Source organism: Oryzias latipes, chromosome 7 (genome assembly GCF_053564925.1).
Source record: "Oryzias latipes strain Hd-rR chromosome 7, Olatipes_Hd-rR_3.1".
NCBI lineage: Eukaryota > Metazoa > Chordata > Actinopteri > Beloniformes > Adrianichthyidae > Oryzias > Oryzias latipes.
In genome coordinates this window covers 10,745,491-10,764,387 of record NC_136243.1, presented here as the reverse complement: position 1 = coordinate 10,764,387, position 18,897 = coordinate 10,745,491, and the positions used below count along the sequence as shown (strand labels likewise).

At 40.6% G+C, this 18,897-nt stretch overlaps 1 protein-coding gene across 5 annotated transcripts in view; it reads left to right on the top strand.

The window, feature by feature from the left end:
- nfatc2a (nuclear factor of activated T cells 2a) overlaps positions 1-17,821 on the top strand; it is a 40,492-nt gene extending 22,671 nt beyond the window's left edge. For 3 of the 5 annotated variants that reach the window (XM_078950210.1, XM_020704897.3, XM_011477597.4), the window contains 5 exons: positions 91-231; positions 5,986-6,041; positions 6,125-6,257; positions 6,352-7,038; positions 16,245-17,821. In XM_078950210.1, coding sequence (XP_078806336.1) covers positions 91-231; positions 5,986-6,041; positions 6,125-6,257; positions 6,352-7,038; positions 16,245-16,300 — 1,073 coding nt within the window. In that variant the 3' untranslated portion in view covers positions 16,301-17,821. The remainder of the gene's footprint in view (positions 1-90; positions 232-5,985; positions 6,042-6,124; positions 6,258-6,351; positions 7,039-16,244) is intronic. The other 2 variants (XM_078950211.1, XM_004071026.5) reach the window with 1 other exon arrangement.
- The last annotated feature ends 1,076 nt before the right edge of the window (positions 17,822-18,897 follow it).

Below are 18,897 nucleotides of genomic sequence, written 5' to 3'. Positions count from 1 at the left end.
TCACTACATTAGTTTGGCTTTGCTCAGAATGGCACTACAGAAAGCGACTTTGGTGGACTCTCAGCTTAAATCTTCTCTTGGTCACCGCAGCCCAGCGCTCTGCACATGAGCTTCCCATGGTGGAGAAGCAGGACACGGACAGCTGCTCCGTCCTGGGCGGCCAGCAAATGATCTTGACCGGGCAGAACTTCAGCACCGACTCGAAGGTCATTTTTCTGGAGAAGACTCAGGGTGAGTGTCACTGAACCATGTGTGACCTATATGTCTTTAATTTAAATGCCATCCTGGTAGATAACAGCGAAGTGTGCCACCAACACCACAAACATAAAAAAAGACCTCGGCTATTGTTGTATAGGTGAGGCCTCAAAGTATTTGCATGAAGTAAAGGATACTACTGGAGCCTGACTTCCTTTTGGCCTTTTCTTCCTCTCTGACTTCCAGCACTGAAAGGGGCCTTTTGTTGTCTGATTACAAACTTTGTGTGTTCATGCAAAATTGTTTCAGGTTGGTGTATATGTATAGCTATACAGCCAGTAAGAGGTTTTGCAAATGATTCATGTTACATGCTTTTTATTCATATATTTTTATGTTATACATCATCTTCATCTTCTGCCGTTTTGTCCCTGTCGGGGTCACTGGGCTGCTGGAGCCTATCCCCGCCACTTGTGGGCAAAGGCAGGGGACACCCTGGATGGTTCCCCGGTCTGTCGCAGGGCCACAGTCACACACCCATTCACACTCACACCTATGGAGAATTTAGATTAACCAATTAACCCATGAAGAATGTTTTGGACGGTGGGAGGAAGCCAGAGACCCCGGAGAGAACCCACGCATGCAGGGGGAGAACATGCAAACTCCACACAGAAAGTTCTGGTTCAGGTCCCCCAACCGGGGGCCTTCTTGATGTGAGGCAAGAGCGCTACCCACTGTGCCACTGTTTATGTTGTTTTATTTAAAAATTGAATATGTCAGCTCAGTAGTCTTGTGAGGTCAGAGGTCAGTAGATAAGCAAAGACTGAGACTCAGTTTAGGTTGCAGTCTTATAAAATTTGTAATCTTTGCAGCAGTACTTTTTCAATAGTTATTATTTAATACTCAACAAATAACAATCTTCTCATTTTGATCAGTTGCAGCAGCTGCTCTGCTTCACTTAAGGTGCTGTTGTTGTTTTTAGGTTTGGATGTTGCAGTAATTTTTTAAATAGAGGACTTAATTTCTGTACATAAGCTGTCCTGCATTTATTTAGTCTCTTGCATGTAGGGATGATTGATATTTAAACTCCAGGAATTCACAATTATGCGCTAAGCAAACCCTGTTGGCAGCAATGCTTAAAATCTATGCTTAAAATTGAACTCTAGTTAAATTCTGCCAATAGTTTTATAGAAGTGCTGCTTCTGTGCAACAGTTTGGTGTCTCATATTAATGAATGAATGAATGTATTAGAATGAGTAAAAGTGAAAGAAAAGAATTGCAAAAGTAACGTTAGTGTGATATTTTAGGCTGGATTCAGACTGGACACATCTGATTCACTTAAAGTCAACCAGAGTTCGTTTCCCTCCTTAATCCAGAACAAATTTTCAGTTTGAACGAACCTGACCTGGTCCAGAACCAGGAACCGCTCTCTGACCCGTCTTTGGAGTTGGTCTCAGTTCGTTTCTGACCTTTGGTCCGCTCTGAGATTCCAATTCGTGCTCTGAGTGGAACAACTGGACCAAAATGGCCACCATAGCCAGGCATTATGGGATGTAAACCCAGTACCAGAGCAACAATGAGACACAGCAACTCATTCATGGTCGAATGCAAGCTGAATACAACAGCTTTTAATGTGATCCACACTGCTTCTCATTGTTTTCCAGACAATCTCTGTCATAAACACCTATCAGCGTACCTTCTTAGCCGTCGTCTCCACGGTGACCATCGTACAGCACGCTTCTATCATATCAAAGGAGCAATAAAAAGTGTTGTACCTGATGTTGATACAGACGTTCAAAACTGGTCAGCGAAATATAAAGTTTAAATAAGTGAACTGTCCTGACAAGGACTGCAAAGCAAAGGACTTCCATTATTCTTTTGTCGTTGCTTTGCCCCGCCCTCATAATTCCTGCCAATGACTGAAGAGATCTTTAGTTAAGTGGTTTTCTTTACTAGCTCTGGTTCGAAACAGAAACACCCGCTAGACAGCGCTCTGAATACAGACCAAACGCGAGGTTCAGGACCCGATCCGGACCAACGGACTTTTCCAGTCGGATTATAGCCGAATGTATTAGCATTAGCGAATTTTTTTTTTTTACTTTAAAATTTTTAAACTATACGTATGAATTGTCTATTTGCATATAAAGCTTGATAATGTTTGTTTATATTAAAAGTTAATGAGCCTTTAATGTTGTTCTTATTAAGTTTTCTGAGTTTCAGCTTTAGGAACCAGAGTTGCTAGCTTCAAACTAGTTTCAGTCATTATTAAGGTTTAAAATTTAAAATAATTGAGTAGTGATTTATTAGTGGAGCCAGTTTAGCTCGGGCTGGTTTGCGGCGCCTTCGTCCGTGAAACCAGGGTTCGAATCCAGGCTGCTCCCTGTTCCCTTCTCTGCTTCTGTGCCGGTCCCAAGCCCAAGTTAACCATGTGACTCATGCCCCTGATGGGAACAGCCGAAAGAGAAAGAAGAATAGTGATTTAAAAAAAAAAAAAAAGCCAACTCGCAGTAATAAAATGATGGAATGAGATTAAATTAATAATAACCTACAATCATTGGCTATATGCTTACAACAGTTAACTGCAGCTGTTGCATGTGGGTTTGATACAGAACCACAGATCAAGATAAAGTTTCAGAAGCTTCAGGTTTTTTTTCTGCTTTTGTTTAGTTTTCCTCTGATGGATCTCAAGGCCATGTCACACAGCCACTATGTACATTTAGCACATACATGAATATATGTGGAAAAAGTGAGAAAAGTTGTGGTATTATCAAGAATGAACCGCTTTAAAACCATGGAAGAAGTATGAATAAATCACACAAAGAACACGTAAATTAACGTTAATATCGTCAAAACAGTCTGTTAGACAAATGTGCAACGGTCGTGGAAAGCCACAAATTTCTGTAAGCATCTTGCAAAAATCTTTCACAATTGCATTATATTTACTTAATAATAGCGTATAAACTATGTAAAATACGCACAAACAGCAGAATTATTAACTGACCAAAAATTCTGAACAGCTTAGAACGGAATTCACGTAAAGACCCGCAGGCCGAAACAGACATCTGCCCACATAAAGAACGCATGAAACACTTATGAGTTACAAATCACGCATGTATTATAAAAGACCGAAATTTCATTCGTAGAAGATGCGCAAAACGTACGTAGTGGCTGTGACACACGGTCTTTAAAAAATCGTGTTTAAATGCTGCTAGGAGCTAACGTGCTAAGGTGCTTTATTACTAAATATGTACCTAACTCATTGGTTCTTCTGTTATGTTCTCATTTTATTTGGTTTTAAAATAGAAAAATACTTAGTATTATTATTATTATTTTTTTTTTTTTAGCAAAATGCACTTTACAGTAACATGAAGTGAGAGGGATTGTTTTTGTTTTGGAACGTGAGTCCGCATCATGACGTCGTAGACTATCGTCACCCTGAAATCCTCTGAATGCGAGACGGCTGTGAAAGGCTGGCGCTGCTCCGCTCTTCTCCGCCTCTTCTCTGGAAGGAAAGCTCATTAGGGGTATCCCTTAGAGAAGAATTACAACAACAGCTCCGAATGCCAAGAAAGCAGCAGTCGTCACATTTTTTAGGAGAAGTGGAAAGTGTAAATCATAAAAACGCAATCAAGAAAGCAAAAAAAAAAGAAATTGGCAGGGTGCGTAGAATCCCCCTTCCTCCTGCTGACTCATTTCAACCATATGTTTTTCATTTGCAATCTTGACAAAGGCTTTCCCACCGAAGGCGGCGATCGCGCCGCTCGCCGGCTGCACATGTCCTGGATGTTTGGACATGTGCAGTTCAGAGCCACATGCGCCTTAAGTGACAGCTTAAAATGGGATCTGATGAAGTGCGATGTGCACCACATGGAGCGGCGCCGACGGCTGCAGTTGTCATCACCTTGTAGCTGACATTAACGATCTGTCAGCGCTGAATTCAGCAGCAGACACATGTCTTCCACAGTCGCGGGTCTGTATTAATATGTGGAGTTAAACCTACAGGTCTATGCAGTGAGCTTTACATTAAAATATTATAATTGAACGGAAGAAAACTTGAGACGAATCAGAATTTTCACTTGTATTGCATTATCCACCCATGGTCTTTATTCGCCATATCCCTTTTGGGGTCATGTGGTTGCCGGAGCATGTCCCGGCTACTGTTTGGGTGAAGGCGGGGTACACGCTGGACAGGTCGCCAGTCTAAGGGCACTGTTTTACATGAAATTGTCTCGATCTGTGATGGTTTAAACTTCCTGGATGTTGTGGCATCACAGACCCAAGTCCTAGTTTTCCATCATTTTATACTTCCTAAATATGTAGTCCAGGATCGGGCAAACTTGTTGACCTGTGGACCGCAACGGGTTCCAAAATTTGACAGAAGGGCGGGATCAGGAGCAGTATTTTTATGATCCGTCTCATTACAGAAAGAAATAGCATACAATCTGGATGAAGAAATGCTTTGATTTTGATTGGAAATGAATATATATTTTAACACAGAACATCTTTTAGTTTTATTGCAAAATTTCTAGCTTTTGTTTCCATTTTTGAGCATAATGCAACAAAGGGTTGATGGGTAGATTGCAAACTTGGATAAATGCTGTGTTCATGTGATGTTTGAATGATCTGAAAAAGGTCTGTACCACTCAGAAAACACACAGGAAAAAACAAAACATCTTCCAAGACTGCATGAATGGAAAATAAATGTATCTAAACAAAGGTCAATGTATCTGTAGTGTACCATCTATGGAGAGACACTAGAATAACAGGTAAAATAAAACATTAATAAGGATTATCAATGTCATTTTTTCCAGTTTGGTAGGCCAGATTTCATAGTTTAACATATGGCCCCCAGGTTGTTGTTTGCCCACCAGTGGTATAGTTGGATACAGCCGTACTGGTGCTGAGTGTTTTTGGGTTGTCCGGTCCCGTGAAGGGCTGTAGAGAGGAGCGTCTGGTTCAAGGGCATAAGGGTAGCGCAGGTATGTTGCAGTTCCCTTGAGGCTTGTTGAAAATGTAACGCACCATTGTTGTGTGTGTGGTAACTGTCTGAGTTCACGAACTCACAACACATGGGTGATGCTGTCGTACAGTGTCCTTACACCACACCCTAGTCATTGATAAAGCATTAGTCACAACTGCCCTTACAGCTAGATATGGGTTGTCTGGCGGCAAAAAATGGGCAAACTTGTACAGGGCACACAAGGGGCACACACTTATCATGGGAACAGCACTAATGGGCCCTCTGTTGGGTTAACCTACTTAACCCTACGTACACTTGTGTGTTTTATATGTGTTATAAGTGCCATGACCTTTTGCCTACAGCACGCCCATAGCAAAATATGTGCACAAACATTTTTGCTACACAGGCTCACCGTGCAGTCTACAATCTAGATATTTGGAATGGGCCACCCACAGGTTTGCCCATTTTTCACCTGCAGACAGCCCGTATCCACCCCTAAGGGCAGTTCTGACTTAGACACAAGTGAATGCTGCAAAGTGTTAACGTGATGTTTAGAGATTTTCTCTTTGTGAAAGGAATGAGTGGAGTGTGTCTGCCTATCTGACACTGTGGCACCAGCTGCTACAAACAGAAAATGGTTGATCATGGTTCCATAGAATTAATTCTGGCTTTTGAACCCTGGCATCTCAACATTTTTCAGTACTGGCTACAAAAATGAAAGAAAAACAAACAAACATCATCACTGTCGTCTTTTTAATTACGAATACAGTGAAAGGCTTTTTGGACTTCATACCAATGTATTAGTTAAAATGTCCAATTTCTTCCCTTTTCAGATGGCCAGCAGATCTGGGAAATGGAAGCAACCATAGACAAAGATAAAAGCCAACCTGTAGGTGTTTCACGTCTTTAAGACTTGTACAGTTACTTTACCACGTATGCTGTTTTGATGCTCAGTTCATCGATGTCTTGCAGAGCATGCTGTTTGTAGAGGTGCCCACTTACCGGGACACTTCTGTCTGCCATTTTGTCAAAGTGAACTTCTACGTCATTAACGGCAAGCGAAAGCGCAGCCAGCCTCAGCATTTCACCTACACCCCACTGGCGTGTAAGAACTCCACTCAGACTCTGGTGTTCTCCTGAGGCTTTTTGGAATTTGAATGTCTTTACATTCCGTTGGTTTTGTTGGGTTTATTTTTCAGGTCCATCCATTAAGACGGAGCCAATAGATGAGTACGAGGCCGACCACATGGCCTTCGCAATGCCCCATATCTTGGGGTTATCTCCTCAGTCATACTACCATAACACTCGCGGGGTCCTCCATCCAGACAACGGCCTGGTTCCTAGCATGGCATCCTGCCAGCGTCTAAGTTCTAGCCTCCCAAACCAAGATGCACTTTTCCGGCAGCAAAGTCCAGCTATTGTCTACTCTCGTGGTGGAAAAAGTCTGAGTGGGAATCCTGGCATTTGGCAAACCGGGGGTGGTGGACCTGACGCCCACCGCTCTGTCCTGGTCCACACAGGCTCACCGGTTCAGCCTGTCGGGCCCCTCAGTACAGGCCAGCACCCCTCTATCATCCAGTTCTCCCCGACCAACCACCACATGGTTCGGCCAGGAGATGCTGAGACTCTCCCTCCTCCTCCTCCTCCTCCAGACAGCCAGCAGGTCATTTACTGCGACACCTTTCCCCCGCAGGCCGCGGTAGCCAACCAACCATCAACACACCCCGAGGCCCAGGCACCGCTGGCCCACCCACAGCAATGTCAAACAGTGATTCAGCAGCAGAAGAGCCAAGCCAACGCAGGGATGGAGTCCCCAAGAGACGGACAGAGACCGGTGACGGTCAAAGAGGAGAACTTGGACCAGGCTTACCTAGATGACGGTGAGTGTAAGTTCTTACCTTTACTACCGACTGCTTTTCAACTTTGAGCGAGCTCTGTGAGGGGTGGAATAAATGTTTGGAGTGATGGATTTTCTTTGCATGAAAGAGGTGAATGATGGAATCCTTCAGCAGAGATTGGAGATCTCCTCTGAACAATTCAAGGATATTTACAGTTTCTGCTTCACCTCCTTTTTGCGTATCCCTCCCCAGCCGTGTAGCATAGGATCCTCCCAACAAAGCCAAGTGAACTGTAAAAACAATCCACGCAAAGAGATGCAGACATGTTCCACCCGAGATGGAAATAACAGGGGTTGTGAGTCACCTGTTTATACTTGTGCTTGTCAACTCCATTACCCTTTGACAGAATTAATGTCGGCAGCAGGCAGGACGTTGAGCGCGTCCTTTATTTAGGGGTCAGAGGTTCTCCAAACTGTTTGATCTTTTTTGAGAAAGGGGCAGGATCTGTCAGGGAGCAAAAATTACCCAGCCTTTAGGATTTATGAGCCAGGTGAGGTGAAAAGACCACAATCCTTCTGAGAGCTGCAGAATGTGTCAGGAAATGTGGTACAGAGCAAGCTGGACGGAAGAAAAAGTGTCACTTTGTCAACTGCCGGGACATGTTGACACTATTATGAGGTAAAAAACATCTTCCATGGCAACCATTGTCAAACAGGGGAATGTGCTGCCTGGGAGAACTGGGGAAAGCCTCTTTGTTTGTTATAGTTGGCCGGGATTTCTCCTTGGCCTTCTGCCCTTCGATTCTGCAGGAGAGCCCACCAGAGTATTCGCTTTATTTTCCGATTGGGGGTTCCTGCCAATCTGGCACAAGAAAGTCCTCTTTTCTACTGCTGCTCTACAGAAAAGCAGCCTGGTTTGTGTAAGATAGCAGGGAGGTGGGACGGGAGTTTGCAGGAAAAGGGAAGGAGCTGTGGTTTTATTTCGATGGAAAAAATGAAATGAGAAAGTTAGCAGTGGAATTTGTGTTTTTTGGACGGAGCAGAAGAGCTTCCTTCCACAGTCAACAGCAGCTGCCCTGAGATTTGGTGAGTTAAGAAGGAGCTTGAGAAACCGTAAAATCTGGGGCTTCTTTTGATCCACCCACCTTCAGAAAAGATAGAATGGACCACCGTTCTTGCAGACTACTTCTGTATCAATCTCACTTCTTTAGGTATGCACAAATAACACAAACACCTGCCCTAAAATTCAAATTCTTCAAGACCCAAAACGGTTTCATCTGTACGCAAAAATACAAATGAATTATCTTCAGAAAGATACTTAGTGACTTGCGAAATCCCCACCTGGTATGCAAGAAAAGTAGCAGCTGGATCAGCTTATCACTTCAACAGATGATGCCTCTCCCACTCACTTCATTGTTGCCTAATGAATTGGAGGGACTTTCCACGATTCAAATTAGTTTTTGGGATTAAGAAGATTAGCAAAGGTAGAAAAATCCCTCCTCGTTTGACAAAAAGGTTATAAAGACTGATTTTGACCACAAATCAGTCATGACGTGGTCATCAAAGGTATTTTTCATTTAAGTGAGAATGTCAACATTAGTCATTGACTGGCATGTCACCGTGCAGTCATTTTTTGATAACACACAGATGCCACATCCTGGTATCAGCATGGTTTTGTGGTTAAAAACTGTCACATCTCCTTGGAACCAGAATAGTGTTGCCTTCAAGTTGCAAGAGCTAAATAAGAACCAAGTGTTTCATTTTTCAACCCAAATCTTTTAGGGATTATCTACCACACATGTTTAATTGGAGATTTCCCTAACCTACTTTTTCTTCAATGATGGCTGTGTCAGCTCCCAGCAAATCACAGTTTAGAAAAATAACATTAAGAAAGGAGAACTGGCATGGTCTGAAACACCTGTGAGGTACAGGTTTAGTGAGTGTGGAATAGGAATAAAGCCTGGAGGCAGTGGAGCAGGTGAAATCGGTACAGTGGCTGAGATCAGTGCAGATAAAGCACACAACAGTGGCCCGGTTGGACGCACATTAGTCTTAACTCACTCCTATCTTCTTTGAGAGGCTTTGTTGAGAACACACGAGGACACAGTGAATGCTAAAACCCCCATATACCCTAACAACACCCAACACTGAGAGGAGACCCACTACAAACAAAATGACTGTGTAAACAAAGGAAAATATGCTGTAAAAAGATGCAGCCGTTGAATGGAGGAAGTGAATGTCTGCTCAATGTAACTTCATGCTAGAAAAGAAGAATTGATACACATTAGATGAATACATTGGGACCTGACTTGGAATTAACGTTAGTGCTATTTTTTGTGTGTGTGTCATTACTGTAAGAAACACGACACAGCTTCCATTTTCGTCTGAGCCCTTAGTTTAACAAAGGAAGTTACAAGCTGCGACAATAAGAGAGTTCAGCCTTAGTCACATGCACCTATATGGGGGTCGAACTGTACATGGGGCTACGGGTTTTGGGGTTTTCCAGGCACATAGAGGATCATACACAGGATGGGCCACACCTTAAGGGGAGCAAAGGTGTGTTTTGCACATTCCCTTGAGGCTCGTACGCCCACCGTAAGGGGAGTTCTTAAAAACGGAATGTAGGATTGTTGTGTGTGCAGTTAGTGTATCATGAAGTAGGTTATGACGTACAGGGGATGCTGTCATACCACTCTCTTGTTGTTAGTAAGGTCAGTGTCTGTGGGACGCCCCCTCAAATTATGCTGTGATTGCCTAATTTCCTCATTTCCAACAGTTAGGCTGTACGCAAGGAACCCGCAATGAAACGCAACTCATCACGTGAACAGCACTAACGGCTCTTTGTGCAGTCCGCAGGCTTTGGAGAGTTGAAAAAAAAATGAAAATTCTGTACCTGCGTCTAACCAACTTCCTCCTTCCTTTAACCTTACATGCTGTACAAGTATTTGCTAGAACGTGTTGCTTGCAGCATGCTCGTGGAAAAAAATGTGCACGAACATTTTTGCTCCATGGGCTCACAGAGCGGTCTGCAACCTTGCTAGTATTTGTGTGCCTCATACAAATGTGCCCATTTTCCGCCTGTATCTATCCATAAGGGCAGCTGGGACTCGTGCTATGTTCACACCGGGCATGTGACACACGTTTCATCATATGCCGTTCACCCTGGACTGTCGCTACCTCATACTAGAGCATGTAGTCACAGTTGGACAAGGCTTAGTGCGAAATGTTAAAGCGGTGCTAATATCACAAATTCAGGCTTTTTTGTCACTGACCTATTTGGTGTCATATTATTATATATACATTAAATATGTATATTATATATATATTATTTCTCCTCCATTGTCAATTTTCAATGGCAGGCACTCACATGAATTGAAAAGGATGCTATCCACACTTCACTACCAAATCTGAGTCCCTGATTGGTCAAAGTTCAACTGGTTTAATTTTCAGTGCGCTTTTGTCCTCATTTTGTACGTAGAGCCTGAAAGCCAACTTAAAAACTTGCGTAGCAATGTTTGAACACCAGTTTTAAACGCCAGTGTCCTGAAACGCTCATATACGTGCGTTTACATAGACTTTTCATCGTAAGCGATCGCTTGAACGCACGTTGCTGAGGACGGTGTGAGCTTAGCAACAGGCTTTAACACTTCAACCAGTTAATGGACCCCAGGAAGAATAGTATTTACATTGATAAAGACTATTTATCAACCCTTAATAAACAAATGAACAAACGGTAAATGTTTGCTTTACACTATGCTAAAACTTGAGTTTATTTTGTCACTATTGTGTTACATTTATGTGAGAAGTTAGCAAACTGAAGCCTAAATTTCAAGAAGTACTCAAGACATTAATGCATCTCCAGTATGACATTATAAGAGAAAACCGTAAACAGTTATTTTTATTTTGTCATTTACTGGGTGTGAATCATTCAGTCAAGTAGAAAAAAGACAACAGTTCTATAAATATGTTCTTTAGAAATTGTTTATTAATATTTTCGTTTTACTTTTCAATGTTGAGTGTTTATTTGACCAATTTTTATTTAGTATTTAAAAATAACAAGGCGTATCTTTTTTATTTTGGCTTGTAATTTTTTAATGACTAGTTTATTTACTTTTTTCCTTTTATGATTACACAGTCTCAAACATTTCAAATGGACTGCGTTAAAAACAGGCAAATTGCATGAACTTAATACATACCTTCAAAGTGGACAGCGCCTGACTCAGCTGCTGCACGCAGGGTTTCTCCGCTCGCACCATGGGTTGGTAAACAGTACACACCTCATTGGTTCAGGACTCAGGAGCCAGACGTTGACTTATTGAACAGAACAGTGTTCCCTGTTCCTGCCTCAAAGACCTGTGCCAACCCTTCACTCGCATCAGCAAAGCCGCACTGTGTGCTGCCCCTCTGCGGCGCTGCTGCTGCTCCTCTGAGCTGGCTTTATGCTCAGGAAAAATCCTGTGGCCCAGCTGTGGAGATGAAAGTTTCTTTAAGGCATTGGGTGTCGGACGGAATTCCACTGCACGCTAAAGCAAACAGCGGCGCTGAGATTGTGACGACAGCGGAGGATCCAGGCCGGCCGTTTCCAGCCATTTTTGGAACCCTCAGACTCTGCTTTGGTTAGAAAATGTGCTCAGTGTTCAGCTGCTGTTTCACATCTGCAAGTGATCAGATGGAGAAGCAGAGGGGTTTGAGATGAGTCTGGGGGAAGAAAAATGCTTATTAATGCTAAAATGCTTTCAGTACATTGTTTTAATTTGGTCTTTAAATTCCAAATATGCTGCGTGGGAATACCCATATATAACAGACATCAGTTATGATGGAGCTTTTGACTTCAAACTTTTCTGTCAGTTTGTTTCCCAAGAGCGATCTCAGCCATATTTCCCTGACACACCAATAAGTATCAACAACCTAGTGTGTATGGTCTTTGTCTTTCAGCTGTTTGCTACAGCAAATCATCCTCCATCTAACCTTATGTTTTGTATCCTTTTTACTCATTCCATCCACCCTCATGTCACCCTTCTCTACATCAGTGTTTTTCAACCAGTGTGCCGTGGGAAATTGCCCTCATTAAATGATCTAAAAACATTTTCCATCTCCAGGATATCAGCTTTGTTCATCCAAACAGGCCCTGATAAAACGCTTGAGTAGTTGGGAATATGAAAGATTGTAAAAGACTTTTTTCTTTGTTTTTATTTGATTCTATTAAAGACATTTTGATAAGAATGACGGTACTGCGATTTAGCTGCAACTAAAGCCGTTTTCTGAAAAGTCCCGCTCCTTTAACTGTCTCCACCAATCATTCTTGGAGGCTTAATCATACGTCATCAGTCTGACCAATCAGAAGTGATTAAAGTATTCACTTCCTTGTTCCGACTCGGCTCATGAAGTCTCTCAGGTCCAACAATAATACCAGCTAAAGCTCGTCTTTAGCGGTGCAGCTTTCCACAGAATTCGGTGTCAGACCGTGGAACAAGTGAACAAAACAATGAAGCTCAGAGAGGAGAGTCTTTCTCCGTTCGGCGGCTGTTCGCACTACATCTCCCATGATGCAATGTGTTAAAGTGACAGTGTCTCGGCGCACAATGAGTCTCCCCTCTTAACGTCTTGAAACAACAACGAACACTCATCAGTTTTTAAATCTTCTAACTTAACTTTTATTCCATCTTTTCCAGCTTTTTCTGGCACAATTATCACAAAAATGCACGTGAGATTGCAGAGGGGCTGTAGATCAATGCAGACTATGATTTTCTCCTTTTTTTTTTTTTTTTTTTGGATGACTGTGTGCAGCTGGATTTTTGTCAAGGTTAAAGTTTGCTGTGGCTCAATGAAAGGTTGAAAAACACTGCTCTACATCCATAAACCTCCACTTTGGACTTCCTCTAGGCCTCTTTCCTGGTAGCTCCAACCTCAGGATCCTTTTACCAACACAAATGCTGTCCCAATTCTCAACATGCCGAAACCGTCGCAATCCTTTCTCAACAAAACATCTAAAATGATCTGTTCCTCTGATGGTTTCATTCCTGATCCTATCCATCCTCATTACTACCAAAGAGAACCTCAACATCTTCATCTCTGCTACCTCCAGCTCTGCCTCCTGTCTCTGCATCAGAGTCTCTAAACCAGGCATGTATACGTCTAAGTACGGCCCGTGGGCCAAATTCGGCCTACATTTAAATTTCCAATGGCTCTTGACGAAAAAAATTTCTAAGAACTGTGCTCACGATTTCTTAAATGGGTTGGCTAAATGACATTTTCATGTTCACCATGAAGAACCACTAATAGAGGAGACATGCCATCTGCGACAAGCTAACTGATTATATACAGTGTGAAAAATTTGACAAATTTACAGGGATTTTGGTAAAAACTTATTTAGATGTATTTACATTTACATTTCCACTTCACCAAATCTGGCTCTCTTTGGAAAAAGTTTTGACACCCCTGCTCTTGACCAACAACATGGCTGCTCTCAACACAGTCTTCTACACCTTTCCTTTCATCCTTGATGACACTTTTTTAGTCTCACATCCCATCTGAAACCTTCCTCCACCCGTTCCAACCACTTGCACGCCTCTTCACCTGTTTCCCTCAATCTCTGTTGTTCTGGACGGTTGACCTTAAGAATCCTAAGTCTTCAACCATATTCATTTCTGCTCCTTGTAACTTCACCGTTATGTTGAGTTCTTTTCATTCAAACACTGCAGTGGACCTTCTTTCCTCTCCTAACCAGAGCAAACCTCCTCCTCTCTAGATGTTCCTCCACCTGCTCCCTGCTCTCACTATTGGTCACAATGTCATCTGCAAACATAAGGATCTACAGAGATTCCTGTCTAACAACATCTATAAGTTTGTCCATCATCATGGAAGGATGGAAAGGGACTCAAAGCTGACCCTTGGTGCAGTCCCACCTCCACCTTGACTCCTGTGTCACAGCTAGAGCCAAACCGAACCACAGCTCCTCTTTCTGCATCATGACGTAGACTTTCTCTGGATCTACAAAGACACATTGGAGTTCCTTCTGATCTTCTCTGTTCTTCTTGAGGTGGATTTTCACAGCAAATGTCTTATCTGCTATTCTCTTTCGGATGAAACCATATCATTGCTCACTTCTGCTGTCTTCTGACCCCTTATGTTCTATTTTTCTTCTTAAAATGCTTCTGAGCTTCTTCATTACACCGTATCATTAATGTCTGTAGGAAAAAAGTATTATAAAAAGGAATAAATTTGATGTGCAGTCTCTCAAATTAGGTAGTTACAAAGCTGCATACAGCTTGACTTTGTTTGCACAAACTCCAAGTTAAAAAACAGTAATGTGGGTGGACTTTCTTCCACCTGCTGCAACCCAGCAATTTGTAGTGAAACTAAAGCTAGCTGCTGCTAAATTAGACGTGGAGGAGTCATCAAAAAACACATTTTGGCATTTAAACATTAACTGTTGACTCACGAACAGTGTATTTAATATGGCCTACTTAGAGGAAATAAATTCTCTGCTTGGCTGACACAAGTGGAAGTGGACATGTTTATAGCTCGCTGGACCTTTTGCCATTATGGCAGTGAAATAGACTGTAAAATGGACATTGATGTTTGTTCTAAATAGTCTTGAGTTCAATTCAGTTAAAAAATAGACATTAGTGGCATTTGATAGCTATGGCTGTAGAAAGGAGGGAATTAAAATAAAAAAAATATGTTAAAAAGGATCTTAAAAGGTTTTAAAGTGAACTTGTAGAAACGTCTGTGTTTTGTGGAACTTTCTTAAAGCTAAGTGTAAATGTAGCTCTTTGGATCAGCTGTGTAATATTGTTTGTTATGCTCAAAACAAGATTATAACTTATTAAGAAATGCCAAAGAAATGCCAAATATGATTTCAGATAATTTGATATTAGCCACTTTTATAATCAACTTCAGTTGAAATTGTTGAAAGATTATTTCATCATTCTCTAACTGGCTTTGACAGTTTTATTAGCAGTCTTTCTATGTGACCATTGTAGCTGGTCATATTTTTAATATTAGTGAGTTGTGAACAATAGCAGCTATAAACACAATTTATTCTGTGGACCACATGGGGTCATTTTTACTGTGCAGATCTAATTTGTGTTTCACATTGAAAGGGATATGAATATGAATGAATATGTAGCGTGGATAGACTAGTTTATGCTTGCATGAGGTAGATGCAACTTCATCTGATCTAATTTTAGATTCTTTTCTGCTTATATTTGCGATTCATTTGCTTTACCTGTTTAAAGTAAAAAAAAAAATGTAGTTTTAGCATTTTAAGTTTCTATACTACAAACGTTTATAAGATATGCTTTCAGACAGACAATAAAAGAGGGAAAACTAAACCTTTTTTTTTTCTGGCAAAACATTTGACACCTATATATTTTAGCCATTAGCCTACCAATTAGCTTAGCATATAAAATGGGGGCAAGCTAAAATCTTAATGTTAGCACCCTTTAAAAAATCCACCCTTTAACATTTTATTGGACTTCTAAGAAAAAAAATAGGTTTTAAATTTACTGTCTGCTCAAATTTAATTTCTTTTATGATCATGTGCTTGCAAGTAATTTGCTCCCTCAATTGCTATCTTCTCTGCTACTGGGTAGGAATGCAGAAAAGAAGTTTACTTTTTTATTTATTTTATTGGTGGTACTCAGCACAAACAGAAAAAAAATGTAAAATCAAATTTAAAAATACGTTAAACAACAATTTGCTGTCAAAGCATATTTATGTATAATAATACTCAAATGGCACATGGTTTTAATTTATTTGTTTATTTATTTTTTGGTCAAAATTTAGCCAATGTTTTTCTAAAACCTTGACTGAAGCCAAAAAGCTTTTTTGGCACCCTTCCGACGTGTTAGTCGTCTGCCGCAAAGAAGCTTCCCTGAGAACAGCTGAAGCAAAAACATCAGCGTCTGAGGATGCCAGTCTGCAGAACAGCTTTTAGAGTTGCTCCCACTGAGAAAAAAAACAACAACAAAAAACCAGACTGTGTGGTATTTCTGGTGAGATGACGTGCTCCACATTTTTTCTACAATCTGTCGTGCACCATGCAGCCAACCTGATCAGACGACTTTCACAAGAGGGAAGAGTTAGTAGTAGTTCCTCAATCATAAGAGGAATGCATAAAACCATTAGACAGCTATAGAGCTTTACTCTTTATAGATTGTGGGATTATTTTTTTTTTTTTGCGCTTATAAAACTGTGTCAGCTTAAAATGTTTCTGTGTTGTGATAGTCATTGTATTTGCTTGTGTTTCAGTGAATGAAATCATAAGAAAGGATCTGACAGGCGTCCAGGCCAGAGGGCAGACATAGACTTCAGAGCTGCGGGGAGATTGGCGATCCTGCACCTTGCACGGACATACAGCATGCGTGGACCACGACCTTTCAGCGGGTAGATGCACTCAGCGACTAGACCCTCACTTATTTGTTTCTTCACTTATATATATTAAAAAAAAGGGTTTTAGTTCCAGAATTGTCACAGAAGTGCCTTGTCTTTTTTTTTTAAAGGTTCAAGCTCAAAATGTGTCTCCTGATGATAAACATTGATTAAAGTCTTTGAATAGTAACCTTACACCCTTTTGCCTTTTATTACTGAGTGAAATCTTTGTAGTACATTGCACAAACAGCATGCATTTATGCCATAAGTGAAGCCCAAATATGATGTTAATATTTTGTGATCTTCAAACAGGGTGTATAGTCTATTTTTTGTGTGTATTGTACCTGAAAAGACTGACCAAAGAACACACATTCATTTTTAATTACAATTAGCAATTTTGAGACTAATGCACACTGCCTTACGCATGAAACAATTTTGATATTGCAATCCCCCCCCCCATTATGCAGTGTTTCAACAAAGGGGGGGACTGCATTGTTCATACTTATATGTTTAATTTGTTTGAAACATGTGCTGTTTTGCAGCCATATTTAATCACATCTAGGTGCCAACGTTTTCAAGATTTATAATTGTGGATTTTTGTGCACAATCCTATTTAAAGTCACTTAAAAACGTGTTTTTGTTTTTTTTAAAAGTCTGACTCATGAGAGAATTTGAATGTTTACCTGTTTTATGTATCTTCATAATTCAGATTGATGAATACTAAATGACTCCTGAAGGAATACTCAACAAATTTTTGTTACACAGTTGAGAAATGCGTTTTAAGAGCTCTGCAATGACAATCCTGCAACTTCAAACTGCCTATGCAAAGCTGTCATGCTTGCAAGACGAACGTTTGTTGCATCTGCCGTCCTTAAGTAAATTCAAATTTACCAAATGTGGAATTTTACGTGTCTTAATTACAAAGTGGGACTGAAAACAGCTAAAAACACCTCAATAAAAAAGGCAAGAATGAATAAAGATGATATTTTCCTAGGTTTATAAGAAAATGTTAAACTTTGTGATAATATTCAAGGTCTTTTCTGATCCTTTGATTGAGCCAGTTCAGCACAAATGCAATTATTGAATGTAATTTGTATGAAATACTTTCCCCTTTTTTGTAAATATGCATAATGTTAATAAAGTTTACATATTTTTTTTTATTTTTCATGTATCATTAAAGTTTTGTGTAGAACTCTCAATACATCTCATCATATCTTCTGTTATTTACAAGACAAAGCGATTTGAATAAAGTTAGGATTCTTATAATTTAGTTCAATATTCATTTATTTTTTTATAGTAAACCTTTGCCAGTAGATTTTTAACATCGTTTTTTTTACTTTCTCTTTATACATGTTTGCTTCTGTGTGATTTCCCCCCCCCCCCCCCCGCCTTTTCAACCTCATCATTATGCTATTTTTGTATTCATTAAAGAAGCAATAAATGATAATCTTATACTATGACTTTTGATGAGCCTCATTTTTGCTTTTCCTGAAATGTTTTGATTTTACGGAAACCGGAAAAGGTCAATGGGACATCGCTGATTGGATGATGATGTTTGTCCCTCATTTTAACTTAAAATTCTTTGGCATGAAGTGATGGTGGATATTCTCCATACTGATCGCAAACTTTTATTAACGTTTAAAAAAAGCTCAAAACGCCACAAATCAAACGTCATCATCGAATCAACGATGTCTCATAGTTGGAGGCTAGGTTGGTGCCCTGGACGCAACTTATAAAGTTGAATATATAATTAAGACATAGTTTGTAAGTTAGTTTACATTTACTATGCATCAGTGTTTTTTTTTCTTCAGATCAGCAACATTTGAATTATAAATGAATTCATTCCTGTCATTTCTGTTGGTTTTGTGAACAGGAAGTCAATGGACACTAGCAGACACAATCTCCCATCATGTACCACATAAAAAATGAATGAAAAAAAGAAAGCAGATTGTATTCATTGCATCTGAACGGCATAAGAGCATGGGCCAAATCCACCAATTAGGTCATTAACAACCACAAATCTGTGACAAATGGTTCCTAGAATTGAACACGCCAATCCACAAACTTCGTCACATTTGGCTCCAAGCGAGTGTTAATTTTGAACACGGCCTGCAAACCTTTAGTCTCTGAATGTTTTTCTTCTTCTCTTCTTTTCTTTCTAAAGTTGAGAGGGAGAACAATCAGATTCTCCGCCATGTTTGTTTTGAAATCCACTCAATGATCACATCATCGACACATCACAGGTCAAAGTTCCTGATTGGTTGGTACAGCACCAGTTCTTCACCAGATATTTTAACTGTTTCAATTTGTGTGACCGGCGCGACAACCCGGTGCAGCTAATATTTTCCTGACTTCAGATCATTTAGATTTATTTTTTATTTTTTTAATTGATAATATTTTAGCTTCACCAATAAAGAGTAAGCAAGCAAGGCCAAGTGTGCCCCAGATGGTTAAAAAGTGGGCAGGAAAATGTGGGCCCCAGATGGGTTTTTCCATGGTGGCCCCCACCTGTGTTTGCCCACATTGACTTAGG